This window comes from Neopsephotus bourkii, unplaced genomic scaffold (genome assembly GCF_033783945.1).
Source record: "Neopsephotus bourkii isolate Nb327-2 ecotype Australia unplaced genomic scaffold, CSIRO-AGI_Nbou_v1 NB_234, whole genome shotgun sequence".
Lineage (NCBI taxonomy): Eukaryota > Metazoa > Chordata > Aves > Psittaciformes > Psittacidae > Neopsephotus > Neopsephotus bourkii.
In genome coordinates, this window is record NW_026900744.1 from 15,128,835 (window position 1) to 15,145,963 (window position 17,129).

General features: G+C 44.6%; 1 protein-coding gene across 5 annotated transcripts in view; it reads right to left on the reverse strand.

Annotated features, from left to right (window-relative positions):
• The window catches only part of GORAB (golgin, RAB6 interacting), a 29,304-nt gene extending 21,983 nt beyond the window's left edge, over positions 1 to 7,321 (reverse strand). For 4 of the 5 annotated variants that reach the window (XR_009724200.1, XM_061345444.1, XM_061345443.1 and 1 more), the window contains exons 1-4: positions 7,173 to 7,321; positions 5,970 to 6,318; positions 3,467 to 3,568; positions 1,517 to 1,657 (exon numbers count right to left, since the gene is read on the reverse strand). Coding sequence is in view for 4 of the 5 variants with exons in the window: in XM_061345444.1 (XP_061201428.1) it covers positions 1,517 to 1,657; positions 3,467 to 3,568; positions 5,970 to 6,318; positions 7,173 to 7,236 (656 nt within the window). In the remaining variant the exon portion in view is untranslated. Of the gene's footprint in view, positions 1 to 1,512; positions 1,658 to 3,466; positions 3,569 to 5,969; positions 6,319 to 7,172 lie in introns of those variants that run through there. The other variant, XM_061345445.1, reaches the window with a different exon arrangement.
• Positions 7,322 to 17,129: the final 9,808 nt, after the last annotated feature.

The following is a 17,129-nucleotide window of genomic DNA, read 5'->3' on the forward strand; positions in this document are numbered from 1 at the left end:
TGTCTGCAGTGTGCAGAAGATGCCCACTTATGTTTCCCTCTCAAGAAAGTAAAGATTTCCCTGGTTGAGGTATCTGAAATGGAAAAACTAACTCTATGCTGGAAGCTTTTGCATAGCTAAACCTTTGAGCTGAATTCACACATATTCTTCATATCATACTTATGAAAATTGCATTCCACAGCATTTGTCAAATGCCCCTAGCTATGTATGTGCTCAGGACTGTTTAATAATGTGTTTTTTGACCTAATGAAATAATCTGTGTTTTAGCCCTAAAATAAAAGGCAACAACTAAAAAACTGCTTAAAAAGACACCAATTAAAAGCAAACCAGCTTTGGCTCATAATGCACAAAAACTGTAACACCAAAGCACCTAACTCACGTTTCCAAATCCCTCACTCACAAAAAGACAGAATTGCCAAGTTCATGAATGTTATTAAGTATTTTGTAAAGTTTATCATCATACCAGCATGCCCTTTTGTTATCTTCGTTAAAAACTGTTTTCTAAGCATCAGAGCCACTTGTGTTATACACTCCTAAGAGAGTAAGCATTTCAAATAGACAAATTATTACCAAATTTTGGCAAGGAAATTTCAAGGAGCACTTAATGGTTTTAGAAATCAGACTTAAACCTAAAATAGATTGAAATGTTTTTCCTCTTGAGGGTATGAAATTCTGTATTAATATGAACTCAGCTACTGAAACTACAGTTAATCTTAGATATTTCAAATGATAATTACACAAAATAATACTTATTTTTAGCTACTGCTGCTATTTTTTCAAAGACTAATTAGTATAGCAGAAGTCCTAAGGAGAAATATACATTTAACACACTGAACTGTGAACTAAAAACCGGAACCGAACCATTTCCATTTTATTAAATGGCTACATAAACATGCCGATGTTTATCTACTGATGTTGTGGTTTACCCACAACTAATAGTGTGTTCTGATTAATTTCTTGCATTTCAAGAACTCATCAGAACCAGAGTGATTAAAGGCACATTGTGAAGGATGAAAGCTTGCTTTTTTCTTCAACTTGTGGTCCCAGTTCCAAAAGCATTTCAGCAGTGTTACATGTTTTAAGCTTAATTGGTCCCATTGATTCCAACAGGACCAGAGCTGTCATCAACAAGCGAGTTTCCCTGAAAAGGACTTTCCTTGTAGGAGTTTAAAAAACCTCAACTCTTTCCCCCCTGAAAAGAAACAAACAACCTTGAAACAGTAAAGCAGGGCTTACGGACAACTGCACAGTTAAAGCAGCAATGTATGTCTTGTGACAGCATGAAGCTGGAAAGCAGTCTGCAGTCAGAAAACCTCTTGAGTTTCCAGATTACAAGGGAAAAATTAGGAAATAAAAAGCACACTTTTACCTCAAGATTTGAAAGATCCCCAGACTGTGACCACTTCAACTACGCATTACTACAATGACAAAACTCCATTACTACTTTGGTGCAGGAAATAGCATTTTCTGTCTACACTCAGGCAGGACTATTCCCTCCTCCATGTTTGTCACCTACCGGGCATAGGAGTAGTCCAAGCTGGCCTGATCAATGCGGTTCCGCAGGATGCCAATGTCAGCAGACACCATGTCATCCAGGGCTTGTAACTCCTTCTGAATCCTTTTCAGTTTCACTGTTTCAGCTTGAGTTCTTTTAGATCTGTAAAAGGAAGATGCTTTTTCTTTTTCCTTTTCAAGCCTATCTTCTTGACACAACAGGCCCCATTTAATTTGCAGAGCAACTAACTTCTTTAAGAGAAGGTTTCTCCTTTATGATTTAAGACTTTTGATCTTTTTTAATATCCACAGGGATCTAAAATGCCTGCTTTAAAGGACTATGGCAAAATTATGTAATGACCATAATCAAAGTGCCTAAAATGGATTGTGTTTCTTTACTGTGGAAACACACAAGAAGCTGATCTATCTAAGTAGTTCTCAGTGTAAGGAAACAGGAAATGGCTTGGGGGGGGAAGTGAGAGGGGGAAGGGTATTTATCCCTACAAATATCCCCTTTCAAAGAAGCCCAGTTAGTAGAGGCCAAAAAGTCACCTAACCTAAGCTTGATTTCCATTTTGCAAAATTATTCCCAAAAGGCCTAGCCAAATCCCAGTGAAGTCAATGGAAACTTTTACATCAAACACAAAGGATTTCAATCAAGCCTTATGCAACCTTTTTCAACTCAGCTTATTCATTCCTAAGTTCTGAAAACTAAATGCTGCTAAAGGCAGTAAGCTTTGACAGATTTTACTCCCAAACAAGCTAAGTAACTTTCAACAAGCTTTTACACCAGGTGACTTTGCTGTCATTCATCACCACCAGCAAAACCATGCTTCTTAGCCACTGCTTTAGACCCCAAAGCAAGTACTTGAAAGCAAAACTAGATGTGATCTTTAGGGTCTCTTCTACAACCCAAACCCTTCTACAATTCTATATGTAGGAAGTAACACCATCTCTCATTATTAGACCAGCTGATGAAGGTGGAGAGAAAGAGACATCGTATAGTACTGCTGAGAGACTGAAGGAGGCCTTTGAATGTCAGACACAACTATCACCTCCCAAGTCCTGCTCTCTTTCTCATGCTCTGCTTCCAGGAGGAAGTACTCAGCCTGGGCACACCCATGTTTGGTGTCCTAGAGTGATTCAGATCAAATGTGTTTTATCTCTGCCTGGCAGAGGTAAATAAATCCTTCAGAACTCCAAAGAGAACATTCTGCATAGCACTGGCTACATTCACCTCTGCTACGGAAGAATTTGATGGGCAGAACATAGTACATATCTGGGAGAGCACTGTAAGCCTGAAAGCTTCACACCTCCTTCCTTGATACAGTGTTATCAGCTGCTCTAATATACTTCCCTACACACCTTGCCTTCCCTTAGTCTTAAACTATCCTGGTGGACAACCCTGTACAATGCCTAAAGTCTGGTCCCCTGAAGAGCAAGAGCTAACAACTGTGAGCACATAAGAATTTTTATAATTTCTAATCAGCCAGAGGTACAATTATACCTTCTTAAAGTGGATCATCTTCTCAACACTTTTCACATACTAATAAGTCAAAAGCCCAAACAGGCATAGTCATAGTTTCCCTTCATAGGTTAGGAATCAAGTAAACTTTCTTTAAATCCAGTGAAAACAAATCAGGAACGGAGCAGGGATGAGCACTCAAGCTCAACTTCCAAATATACCCTTACTGACAGGTACAAGGATGTCAGTTAATCCTCAAATTCTGAGATAACTTTTCCATCTCGGCACAGAGCTGCAGCTTTGGAAGGGTGAAAAGCTTGTCACAACTTCTTAGCCAGCACTTGTCATCAAAGGGAAATGTTGATCACAGCTGCTCATTTGTGGAGCAGTATACACAGAGCATAGAAAAGAGGAAAAAGTGAGACTTAAACAGAAGATATGCAACTGGTTGCAGATGAAAAGTAATCCCTTCCTCAGCCTCAGCCCATGTTTAGTATAGCCCCTTACCTCTCAGCAATAGCTTTGGCCAGGAGTGCCTTCTTCCGTTTATTCTTCTCTTCTATCAGCCGTTGCTCTTGCTGGAGGATTTCCCATCGAGATTTCTCCTGCCTGCTCATTAGCAAGAAGATTAAAATGAACAGAAAGTTCATTTCTCCACCTGTTCCCCAAATGACACAAATATTCACCATCATATATCCTACAGTAAACTCTAAAAATGTCAAAGGAACAATAAACAGGTTTTGGTTCTGAGGAAAGAATAATCATCTGCAAGAAGTCTTTCAGACCAATAAAACATTTCCAGATGAAATCTGCTGATCAGAACACAAATATTCATAAGCAAGTAAGCTTCTGTTTAATTCAGCTTTGCTAGAAGAAAGAGCATGGTGCACTTTTTCAGAAATTGATTGAATTTTTCATTTAAAGGATGTGCTTCCCCACTAGGTAGAAGCAGTTTCAAGTTTCTAGACCTGCTACTAGGAACCATTTGTTCAGTCTGCCAACACAGCCGCTCTTTTGGAAATGTTTTTTCCATAAAACAGATAATTTCACAGGTCTGTTTTATAATACAGTCCACAGTAATTAAACTGGTACAAATGAAAGGCTGGTAAAAGCTGCAGTGAAAATGAGCAACAGGGAAGAAAAAGAATTCAGTTTTGCCACCAGGGAAAGAGTTATATGGATTCCATTTCCTAGGCCACATCTACTAAGAGATACAACTAACCCCAGAGGACAGAAAGCAAGAGGAGACAACGTGTGTCAACACAGCTGGGCAGGATTAAGGAGACACAAAACCTGCTTTGCTGCTTTTCTACTGGGTTGTATTCTTCATATCCTCTTTCAAGAAGTCTCAGTTTAAAAATAACTTAGCTTAAAAACACCCAAGTAACTTGGCTATGTTAATTTTAACTGTATCTGCACAAGAATATCTCTTCAGAGTTCTCCTCAACACCCTATTCCTACAACTTCATATAAATATTTTCAGAAGATTAAACTCAAATGCACAAGCTAAGATTAATTCAGCAGGTTCAGGGGGTGGTTGTTGCGACTAAGTGTCATTTGCTCCCAGAGAGGGAAAATCTCTCTGCAAAGTTTTAGATATCTTTTCCCCAGTCAAAGTGTAGTTTTCCACTATGAGCAGCCAGTACTACTGTGAGCTGCACCCACAAGAGGAATTTAGTACTGCTTTTCAAAGTGCTGCTCTTCTGCTGACGGGACAGCTATCTGCAGGTAGTCGATTCCAGCCAGGAGCTTGTCCGGTAAACGGCAGCAGCATGGCCAGCAGCTCTAGCCTCTCAAAGTAAACCTCTGCAAAAGAGAACCTCCTGGATCCTTTAGAGTTTTGAATTTGGAAGAAGCTATGTACTATCTCTCCACACAACTGCTGCTGACTGCCACCGTACTGCCTCGCCAGCAGGAAGGACCTTCAGTCACCTGAGAGCCTACAGACAGATCTAACCAGCCACTGGGTCTGGCACACCACACCTGAAAAGCTGCTCATCCCTGTTTTGGGGGAATACAAATCATGCAAGGAAGTTTAGTGGCCAGCTAGTGTTTGTTGATTATATTGGGCAGAAGAGTTTGGACCTGTATAGAAACTCAAAGCTGCAGCAGCATTGTTTTAAAAATAGAGTGCTCTAAAAATAAACCATATGCCCTAGAAAAAGAATTAATCCTTTTGCCCCTCAAATCTTGTTTTGCCTACTGAGGAAGAAAATAAAATTAGCCTGGGGATACAAACAAGAAGACAAACATCAAGAGGTAAAACCAAGTAATTTCTCACACCGGAAATGACTGCCCTCTCTAGCAGTTAGACAGCAGCTTCCTTTTATAGGCTATCATCTAGAATTCTGGGTGATGAACTCGTGTAATTGCCATATTCAATCAGACTCCCAGAGAGCCATGTTCAGAACTTGTTCCTTTCTCTCTCTTACATGCATCACTTCAAAGCTTCTGCGGGAAGCAGAAGCAACCCACTGTTGGCTGATGCACAGGGTGAGAGCCTTGAGATTGGTCTCATCTTGAATCATAAAAGCCAGAGAACTGCTTAAACCTGAAATTTTACATCCTTACCAAGACTTTGGCATTCACAGATCTGCAGCAATATTGTAAAGGGAAAGCATAGTTACACAAATCAGAGCATACCTACTCCCAAAAGGGCTTTCTGTTGTGGCTGCTGGCTTGCATACACAGCTCGATGGTGAGATTAAGTCTTCATAAACCATTAAGACAGTCCTACATCTTGGACACTTTATGATGTACAGTTCTAATACCACAGGAAATTACCCGAAGACAGCATGGTGCATATCTGCACGTATTACACTACAGAATTTGGTCCTTAGTCAGGTTTAAGACAATCAGATGTGAAAAGCAAAGGTTGAGCGCAGAGACAGCAAACACGATCTCTCAAACCTTCCTATTAGATACAGAAAAGTTCACTTTAATTTACAACAAAAGAATGAATCAATACAGAACAATAAAACCCATCCCCTGATTTTACCAACTTACTAACAATTCCACTTTCTTTTTTTCCACTTTGGAGTTGGGCTTTGCAGGGTGGGTCTGGACACTGTCACTGCCATTACAAGGATCTACTGGTGTCACTTCCTTCTGCTGGTCTCGGTTGTCATTTTGCCTTTGGTCTCCTGCTGAAGGAGGGTGAGGTGGTGGCACAAGCTGCTGGGGATGACAAGGTTTGTGTTTTGGTACAGAAAGTAACTGCTCAGGAGGCACAGAAGCTGCTCCACCCTGCAGTCCCAGCTTCTGACATTGCTTCTGGAGAGCTTTTTCTTGCAGGGATTGCTTCCGACTCTTACTTGTAGTGTGGGGGCGATGCTGTTGCTCTGAGGGTTCATACAAATCTATCAATGGACAAGAGGCAGAAACAATATTAAAACCAAGTCTTAAGATCAAAGACACACTCTGTGAATAAGCTTTTCTAGGCAAGCCAACTGGTGCAAAAGCACCTTAAGACATGCAGGGTTGTCAAGGGAAGGCAACATACGGGTACACCGAGGAACCTGGAAATATTTTGTTAGCATAAGAATCAAGAGTTTTAAAGGATCTGAACATACAAAATGAGAAGAGGCCTGGACTACAGGACTAAAGGAAGAACCATAGGTAGGAGTGAGGTAATGCTTAGGGCAATGATGGAGAGATGGGCCTAGAACTAAAGAAAGGTGCCAGACAGTCTGGTGGACAAACTAGGGGGTTATAAAGTGAAGAATAGAGAAGAACAAGTTGACAGACACAGAGGAAGCTACATATGGAATCCACATAGGAACATGGGTAGGGTAGTGTACAGGAAGTGCAGGGCAAGAGCTAGAGCACCTGGAAATGTATCAGAGATTTGCGGGTTGAGGGACAGAGGAGCTGGACGGAAGATAAATGGGAGCAGTGAGAGATGGAGTATGGGACAGGCGGGGCCGAGGGATGGGCGTGGGAAACAAGGGACTCCCTGGAGAACCAGAGATGTTTGCTGCAGGGATGGTCTGGAAGAGCTGAGAGGATGGACAGAGATGTGGATATAGGGGATTGAGGGGCCGGGAGGCTGAGAAGACGAAGGGAGGTAGGTGCAGCTGCAGCGGTTGACCGGGTGCCAAAGGCCCGTAAGCTCCTCCGCGCCGCTCCCAGCACCGCCGCCCCCCACTAACCGGGACAGGCACTACGGCAGGCCCGGTCCCGAGTCCCGCCAGAGCCCAGTCGCGGTCCGTACCTGGGCGCTGGGCCCGTAGGCGCCGCAACTCCTCCTGCGAGAAGCCAGACCAGGCCTCGGCCATGACGCTTCCTCCTTCCGCTGACGAGACGCCCGGCAGGCAGGGCCCGCGGCTGCCCCACCACCGCCGTCCATTCGCCTCAGGCGAACGCCGTAGACAGCCCTAGCCGGCAGCGCCGGGGAGCCTCGCGCCTCCACGGCAACACGACGGGGGCGGGGTTGGGAGATGGCGTCCTGAGGTGAGGGGGATGGGAGCAGGGGGAGAAGGGACGGCTCCGGAGGTGACCGGGCGCGGAGGCCGTGGGGTTGTGCCCTGCTGCCGCTCACCGGCGGGGCAGCCCCAGCGCTCAGTCCGTGGGACAGAGCTCCTGGCGCAGCAGGCGGGCAGCAGGGCGCTCGGCACACGACATGTGCAGCTCCGCTGTGCGTGGGAGGCTGCACAGGGCACCTCCCAGAGGCTCCTGAGAGTGCAGTGAATAAAGAGCTTAGTGAGTCCCCGCTAATGAGGTATAAATGGAGAAGCCGCTCCCAGATAAGTAAGCCTCAAGGAGCATCACCACACATACCCCCTCGTCACTTATGATTTGTTATTAAGCAGTTATAGGAGCAGGTAAGATGCCTGCTCCAGCACATCTAGAACTGCATTTGGACAGTATACAGAGCATGGCTTTGGGACCTGTGTAGTAAGGGAGCAGTAAGGCCGGGATATTGCACAGCTGGGTGAGTGCCGATATGATTCAGTGAGTTAAAAGTGACACCACCATGAAGAAATCAGCAAGGAAAACTACTACTGTACCCGTGGTAATGTTTCTGAATGTCTGCTTTGACCATTATGCACAATGGATGCGCACACATATTTCCATCCCTAGGTGTAAACTGAAGAGGTCCTGCAGCATACGGCAGTATTCTCTCAGTAGCTACCAAACCGTGGGGTTTTTTTCCATCCAGCCGAAACTGGCAGCTTTAAGCCTATCAGAGGTCTTGCAGACAAGCTTACCTCCCACTGGGAGAAAGCCGGCTGGAGTACAAAGGCACGAGCCCCAGGCTTAACTGAAGCAGTCCAGGGGACTGGAGGCTTAAATAATACATCATCGGCAATAAAACGGGGACATTTTCAGTGCCTAACCACATCCCTCCCCGTTTCAAATCTGTAAGGGATTAGTCAAGCTCTGAAGTATTGCTGTCTCCCAGAGCAAACTCATAACTCGATGGCCATGTATGACTTCGCAATTTATCGCAGCAGCACTTTTAACAACTCCTGCGTGACTAATGCATCCCATAAATACCAGCCCCGGCCAGAGGAGAGGCGGCCCTGAACTGCCACTCACTGGCAGGCGTTAAATGTTTCTGGTTGGATTTGGGCGAGTTCCTTTGGGGAACAGAAGTGCCACCATTTTTCACCTGCAGCTCAGCTGTAGACCTTGATACTGAGTGGAGGAATCTCGGGAATCCATCACAGGAGAAGGGGACTGTGGTTATCTTGGTTGTGTCAGCACTGACCAGGAGGTCCTTCCTGGGTGAGCCTGGAGCAGGCGGGTGCTGAGCAGCCCTTCAGACAGAATTATGGCTTCCATTAGGAAGCCTGACTGAGCACAGAAGAGGTCTGGACAAGAACCATCACCCAGCCTTGACTCCAATGCTCTCAGGGAGTCCAGAGGGCAGAACCAGGTGTCAGTTTGAATTTTACAATGAATCAGTGTTGGCCAGCCCAACAAGGGTTGGCCTACAACAAGGTGCAGGCACCTAGTTCTCTTTTAGATGCCTGTATAAGAATTTGGAATCTAAATCTGTCCTGATATCTAAATCACTGTACTGGGCTGTACCAAACCCATAGTTATCAACTGAGCGTGCTTTGCAGAATGCAAACTCCAGATCTCATTCTTGAACCATAGTTCTTTTTTCTCTTCCAATTTTTAATGCTACAAACAAAAATGAAGCACCACATTCATTTTATTGTCATAGATATTCCAGGCATAAAACTTCCACGTGTTTTATAGAAAAAGTATAAAGGCTTTTGAGTGGTTAACTGTAACGCTGTTGGCAAAGCAGCAATCCATTTTTAACAGTTTCCATCAGCCAAAGGTTTAATTACCAGCCGTTGCGCCAGCTTTCTTCAGGAACAGTTGTAATGCAGTGAAGTCATGTCATGGCACACTTACCAAGAGCAGATTTAGATAACGGAGGCTGGCTGTGATCTCCAGCTGGTTAAAGTCCTACGAGCATAACATGGCACTGCACACCTAGGAATAAAGTGTTTTCAAGCAAGTGTTGCTACAACATCTGGCCAGGTGAACAGAAAATAGAAACCTTGTTTTCCATACCCTGGACCAATATCCCAAGCAGCAAAGCAAACCTTCCTTTTACATCTGCAACTGGATTTAGTATCCTGTATCTTTTTTGCTTCAAGAGCCACTATCTCGCTAGCAGACCCAAAGACCTCCATGACTGCTGCATCCATTTTCTTTTGGTCTAATTGGCTGCTAGAAGCAGCATGCACCAACAAAACCATCTTATTTTCTTTGTGCAGTTTGCAAATCAGTGTGCAAATAGGCTGGCAAATTGGATTCTCCAGGTCAGACCTCAGGATCAGCCCTTAGATGACGTATCAACCCAGGACAGATGGAATTTGTACAGGACATAACTTCAATTTATATCGGTGTTGTGGTTTTAAGCCCAGTTGGCCACTCAGAACCACGCAGCTGCTCACTCACTCCCTCTTTATTCCTCCCCCAAGTCCCGGAGGGATGTGGAGGAGAATCAAAAGAATGTAGCTCCATGGGTTGAAATAAGAACAGTTCAGTACTTAAGGTATAACACAAACCACTACTGCTACCACCAATAATAATAATGATAAGGGAAATAACAAGGGAAGAGAATACAACCGCTCACCACCTGCCGACCGATACCCAGCCCGACCTGAGCAGTGATCTGGGCCTTCCAGCTAACTCCCCTCAGTTTATATACTGGCCATGACGTACTGTGGTATGGAATACCTCTTTGGCTAGTTTGGGTCAGGTGTCCTATCTTTGCTTCCTTCTGGCTTCCTTTCCTCCTTGGCAGAGCATGAAACTCAGAAAGTCCTTGGTCAGAGTAAACATTACTGAGCAACAAGTAAAAACATCAGTGTTATCAGCATTGTTCCCAGGCTGAAAGTAAAAAAAAAACAGTGCTGCACCAGCTACTAAGAAGAGAAATGACTGCTACTGCTGAACCCAGGATAATCGGTTTAGTTCATGTTGAAAATGTTTGAGGTTTTTAAGAGACAAATAAGCTCTTCCATCAGTCTCCCTGACTTGGATGTGTATTTTAAACCCAATTCTGCTTATGGATGTGCGTGCTGTAACACACAAAGCAATGTTTTCCCAGTAAAAGCCTAAGTGCTAATGTGAAACAGGAAAAGATATGCATAGGGAAGGACAGTTTCCTTTCTGCTTGTATTTCAGACCCTTCCACAAGCTCCCAAGGCAATCAGGTTTTGCCCATTTTTTAGTGGGCTGTGGACTAGATTCTGCCTACAGCCTTGTATCAATACTGATCTCTGTACAGTGAGGTTTTTTTACTGGTTAAAAATACCCTGAAAGCTGAGAGCTGTCCATTAGGGAGCACCAGGCACAGAAACCAAGGTGGAAGTCAGTGTGGTTGAGCCTGGCCTGCAGGCCCAGATCCAAACCAGCATATGCGCGTGTCTTTAACCTCAGTCACGTGCTAACAGCCTGTTCTTTAATCGGGCCTTACTGGGCAGATCCGCGGAGTGCCAGGATGCTGGCTTAGCATCAGCCTGCTCTTAACCATGTGTTTGAAGCTATAGCTGCATCGGGAACCCAGACCTTGGCCCACAGCAAGCTGTGACTCTGAGTGCAACAAGATAATGTAACTTAACAGTGGGTGCTGTGTGTTTTACTTTGCCTCTTAGCTGCTTTAGTCTGGATTTAAAACTATAGCCAGAGATTCAAACCCCTCTAACGCTGCGAGAACACAGCCCGAGCATTGTCCTGCAGTTGCCATCTGGACTGCAGTGGGCTGGCTTGAGGATTTATACAAAAATGCAGGTATATCTAATGGAAATAGAGTTTCTGTTGTAAAATTAATTAATCTCATATTGGAATAAGGTGAGAAAGCTGAATTAAAAACTACAGCATTAGTCTGTCTCCACATTTTCTGTTCCCCTTTACTGCCCGGTGAGTGGAATTAAGTCAACATTGTCATTTCTGGGACTAAGGGAGTATTTTGGTTTGTAAGAATTCCTTAGAGGGGGAAAAAGATCCACATATCTAAAGAGCTACTGAGTGAAAAAAAAAAACCAACATTGGAAATGTGCTTTTGAAACCATCTAAACCAATGCTTTTCCACATCTTTTGATTTGTGGATCTTTATACATTTCCTAGTGCAGTCTTAACGCAGCAAGTTTAAGGCTGTGACCTTGCTTCCTCTGTGTTACCTTTCACAGAGACCTTAGGGATAATCTCCTGACCCTTGGGCTAAGGCTGTGGTTTGAAACCACAGCTGTTTTACTTTAAAAGGTCCAAATTTTGCATATCAAATCCCAGTGAAAGGGGGTAAACATCCTAGCAGGGTTCCCCAGCAGATACTTTTCCTCTCCTTGAGGATGCTGGAGGGCTGTCTACAGCACCAGTTGGGCTGGGCCAAAAAACCCAGAACTCTGAATGTGACCAGGGGCATGGCATATGAAGATGCAGTGCAGGGCTAGAAACATCAGTATGATTTTTGCCATGGACTCCAGCATGCTGCAGATTCCCCATCCAGACTTGCAGACACCTCTTTTTCCTTTCTGAGACTGCCTGGGGCTGTCAGCAGCCAAAGCAAGGGGATAGATAGTCCCATGGACACAGGGGCTCCACACCATGCCAGGGCTAAACCCGCTTCTCTGTGCATCCTGAGCAGGGCTGGTGACAAGTGGAGCTGTGTGGGGAGAACAGCGTGTTTTTCCAGGATATTTTTCATTATGGTGATATGTTTGCTTTGAAACTGAGCCTCAAAACATCTGTTTTTAGGCCCCCCACCCCATGTTTTCTTGTTTCAACTTTTGAGCTTTGTCACAGAATAGTTAGGGATGGAAGCGACCTTAAGATCATCTAGTTCCAACCCTCCTGCCATGGGCAGGGACACCTCATACTAGACCATGTCACCCAAGGCTCTGTTCAACCCGGCCTTTAACACTGCCAGGGATGGAGCACTTACCACCTCTTTGGGCAACAGATAAAGTCCTTAAGATAAATTCCTTAAGAGAAATTCAGCTTTCAGAAAATAAGATCTGAACTGAAATGAAGCTCAGCATTAAATATGAATGTTTTCTTTTTTTAAAAAAATTAAAATTTTCACTGACATTTTTGGGGTCTTTCTTTCCTCACTGAGACAATACTTAAGATATATTTTCCATGCAGACAAAAAAAATATTCTGTAGTAATTCCTCATCTTAAAATATTTGCTTGAAAACCAGAGAAAATCTGAACAGGATTAAAAGTTGAATAAATAAAAGCACCTTAAGAAGAAAGGTGGTAAAATAAAATAAAACTTATCTTGACCAGAAATATCCTGAATATTATAAATCTACCACTTTGGATGGCAAAACCAGAGGTGAGCACTAAAACAAGTGAAAATGAGCAATTACTGATGTATATTTTCACATAGCTAAAGAAATATTTTAGAATCATAGAATCATAGAATAGTTAGGGTTGGAAAAGACCTTAAGATCATCAAGTTCCAACCCCCCTGCCATGGGCAGGGACACCTCGCTATAAACCATATTACCCAAGGCCTCGTCCAGCCTGGCCTTGAACACTGCCAGGGATGGAGCAATCTCAACCTCCCTGGGCAACCCATTCCAGTGCCTCACCACCCTAACAGGAAAGAATTTCCTCCTTATAACCAATCTAAACTTACCCTGTTTAAGTTTGAACCCATTACCCCTTGTCCTATCACTACAGTCCCTAATGAAGAGTCCCTCCCCAGCATCCCTATAGGCCCCCTTCAGATACTGGAAGGCTGCTATGAGGTCTCCACACAGACTTCTCTTTTCCAGTCTGAACAGCCCCAACTTTCTCAGCCGATCTTCATACGGGAGGTGCTCCAGTCCCCTGATCATCCTCGTGGCCCTCCTCTGGACTTGTTCCAACAGTTCCATGTCCTTTTTATGTTGAGGACACCAGAACTGCACACAATACTCCAAGTGAGGTCTCATGAGAGCAGAATAAAGGGGCAGGATCACTTCCTTTGACCTGCTGGTCACGCTACTTTTGATGCAGCCCAGGATACAGTTGGCTTTCTGGGCTGCGAGCGCACACTGCAGCTGGCTCATGTTCATTTTCTCATCGACCAGCACCCCCAAGTCCTTCTCTGCAGGGCTGCTCTGAATCTCTTCTCTGCCCAGCCTGTAGCTGTGCCTGGGATTGCTCCGACCCAGGTGTAGGACCTTGCACTTGGCAAGTTGGTTAACTTCATGAGGTTGGCATCAGCCCACCTCACAAGCGTGTCAAGGTCCCTCTGGATGGCATTCCTTCCCTCCAGCGTATCAACCAAACCACACAGCTTGGTGTCATCGGCAAACTTGCTGAGGGTGCACTCAATCCCACTGTCTGTGTCAGCGATGAAGACGTTAAACAGGACCGGTCCCAACACCGATCCCTGAGGGACACCACTCGTTACTGGTCTCCAGCCAGACATTGAGCCACAACTCTTTGTGTGCGGCCATCCAGCCAGTTCTTTATCCACCAAGTGGTCCATTCATCAAATTGATGTCTCTCCAATTTAGAGACAAGGATGTCATGCAGGACAGTGTCAAATACTTTGCACAAGTCCAGGTAGATGACATCAACTGCTCTACCCCTGTCCATCAGTTCCATAGCCCCATCATAGAAGGCCACCAGACTGGTCAGGCAGGATTTCCCCTTAGTGAAGCCATGCTGGCTGTCACCAAGCACCTTGTTGTTTTTCATGTGCCTTAGCATGCCTTCCAGGAGAATCTGCTCCAAGATTTTGTCAGGCACAGAGGTGAGACTGACTGGTCTGTAATTCCCCGGGTCATCCATTTTCCCCTTCTTGAAAATGGGGGTTATATTTCCCTTTTTCCAGTCGTCGGGAACTTCACCTGACTGCCATGATTTTTCAAATATGATGGCCAGCGGCTTAGCAACTTCATTTGCCAGCTCCTTCAGGACCCGCGGATGGATTTCATCAGGACCCATGGACTTGTGCACGTTCAGATTTTTAAGATGGTCTCGAACCAGTTCCTCTCCTACAGTGGGCCCAAGGTCTTCATTCTCACAGTCCCTGCATCTGCCTTCCAAGACTTGGGTGGTGTGGTCAGAGCCTTTGCTAACAACTTTAAAAAGATACTTTCTAAATAGATTTTTAAATATCTTTAAAGGAATACTTTTTAAACCCCAAGTTAAATATGTCACAACAGTCCTGTAATGCTTTTAATTGCATTGCTCAATGTGAAAGTCATAATTCAAACATTTATATAGAAAAATTAGAAAGCAATTGCTTCAATTCGAACCATTTGTGTAAAAATTGTAATCTAAGTGTCAAAACAGTTGATAAACTAGAGATTTGAAGAGAAATTTGCTAAATGTTTGTTATCTTTGGCATAACATGAGTGATTAGAACCATTGCGCTAAACAAATCGAATTTTCATCAAACATACTTATTGTTGTTACATGCTCAAGTGAATGTCCTGTGGTTGTTTAGTCTGGATGGGAGAGAAGTGTGGGGGAGAAGACATGATAATTGTCTTTGAATATATAGAACACAGCTGTAAAGAGACAGGGGTGGTGTGTTTTCAGTGTCCGTGGTAGATAGGTAAAGAAGAAAGTGGGACACAGACTAGAAACTAGGAGTGGCTTCCCAGCAGTTACGGCAGCAAAACATAGAATTGACTTAAGACCACTACAGAGTCTCCATCACCAAATATTTTTAACAACAAACATCTACTGAGCAAGGCAGAGGAAAGGTCAAGGCAGCCCTGGGACAATGAGATAGTTTTTGGTGATTTAGGGTGTGTGGATCTCCACACAGGTTCTAGAAGAGATGAGGACTCACAGACACCCCATGGGTGCAGCTTCTGTGCAGCAACTTTGACCTTGCTTTGCTGAATCATTTTCATTGGCCCATTCAAGGTAACGCACGTCCTGTCAGGGTGTCCTGACTGCCAGCTGAGGACTGACCAGCTCCTGACACCTCTCCCAGCCTTGTTCCTGTGGCCATTCCCACCTCTTTCCACTACTGTCTATCACTTTTCTCATGGGCACGCATATCTGCACCTCTGGTTGTACCACTTACGGTGCCAGCTAGCTGTTTAGCTCCTGCCGTGTCTGTGTGGGAAATCACCATCTTTTCATGGCAAGACAGGACAGACGGCTGCCAAACCCAAGAGTCAACTGTGTTTGTAATACATATTTGCAGTAGAGTATTATATGATGTGAAAATCACTTCATTACTATAAAGGGCCAAATATCCCCAATGGGACAGCCAAATCCAGTGTGTGTTAGGGCCAGTTCATGTATTTCCTTCCAGTTATGCAAGCCATGTGGTGGAAGATGCTGTCCTTTCACCTTCTCCAGCTCAGTGCCACTGTAACTCAGCAAGATGGGATGAGGCATTTCCCTTCTGCAACTGGTGATCCTCAGAGAACGGGACCCTATTACCATCCTGTTGCACACTGTCCTGGGTTCAGCAGTAGCAGTCATTTTTCTTCTTAGTAGCTGGTGCAGCGCTGTGGTTTTTCTTTTGGCCTCGGAACAGTGCTGATAATACTGATGTTTTTAGTTACTGCTCAAATGTTTGGTCTGGCCAAGGACTTTGTGAGCCTCATGCTCTGCCAGGGAGGAGGGGAAGCTGGGAGGAAGCAGAGACAGGACACCTGACCCAAACTGACCAAAGAGGTATTCCATACCACAGCACATCATGCCCAGGATGTAACTGAGAGTTACCCAGAAGGGCTAGGAGACTGCGGGGTTGGACTAGGTATTGGTTGGTGCTCAGTTGGGTGGGGTGGGGTGAGTAATCCGTCGGCGGGTGGTGAGATGTTGTATTCTCTTCCCTTGTTATTTCCTTTATCATTATTGGTGGTAGCAGTAGTGGTTTGTGTTATACCTTAGTTACTGGAGTTACTGGAGTGTTCTTATCTCAACCCATGGGAATTGCATTCTTTTCGGTTCTCTCTGTCCCTCTGGGAGTAGGGGGAGGGAAAAAGGGGGGGTGGGGGGAGTGAGAGTTAGGGTTAGGGTGACTGCATGATGTGTTTATGGATGTTCTTGGTGAACTGTTACTTGCTGACGCTGGACCTCTGAGGAGGTTTGCAAAGGATTGCCGAGTTGCAGGGCACTTGGTTCTCACTAAGGCTTTAGAGGTAACTTCATTTCACCTTCAGTAGGTAATATGGCTTTGGAGAGTCACCCCTGTCAGTGAGCAGCTGCTTTTCACAATGCTCGTGTAGATGTTTTTCAAGTTTCTCTGGGAGGAGAATGTTGGGGTTTTTTTTAACTTTTGAGTACTGTCACGTCTGCACACCCAGCTGACACCCACAAGGCTTACAAGGGCCACATCCTAATGAAGATTTCTAAGTGTTAGTGTGACTTGCAGGGTTTGAGCTGTAGCTATAAAGATTGTAAAGAAGCAGGCTGATGGCCAGAGAGGCTTAGTAGCTCTTTGATGAGGTATCCAAGATAGTTGCAGAGCAATCTGTACCACACTCTGTTTGCAAATGCTGATATCACACAGATCTCAGCCTGCAAGAAATTGATAGGTTACTAAAGCAAGTTCTGATTAATATAGGGGCAATATAAATTAGACTTTTTACTGCTGAAGCAATAAGGTGAAAACAAGGATAGAATCATAGAATCATAGAATAGTTAAGGTTGGAAAGGACCTTAAGATCATCTAGTTCCAACCCCCCTGCCATGGGCAGGGACACCTCACACTAAATCATGTCACCCAAGG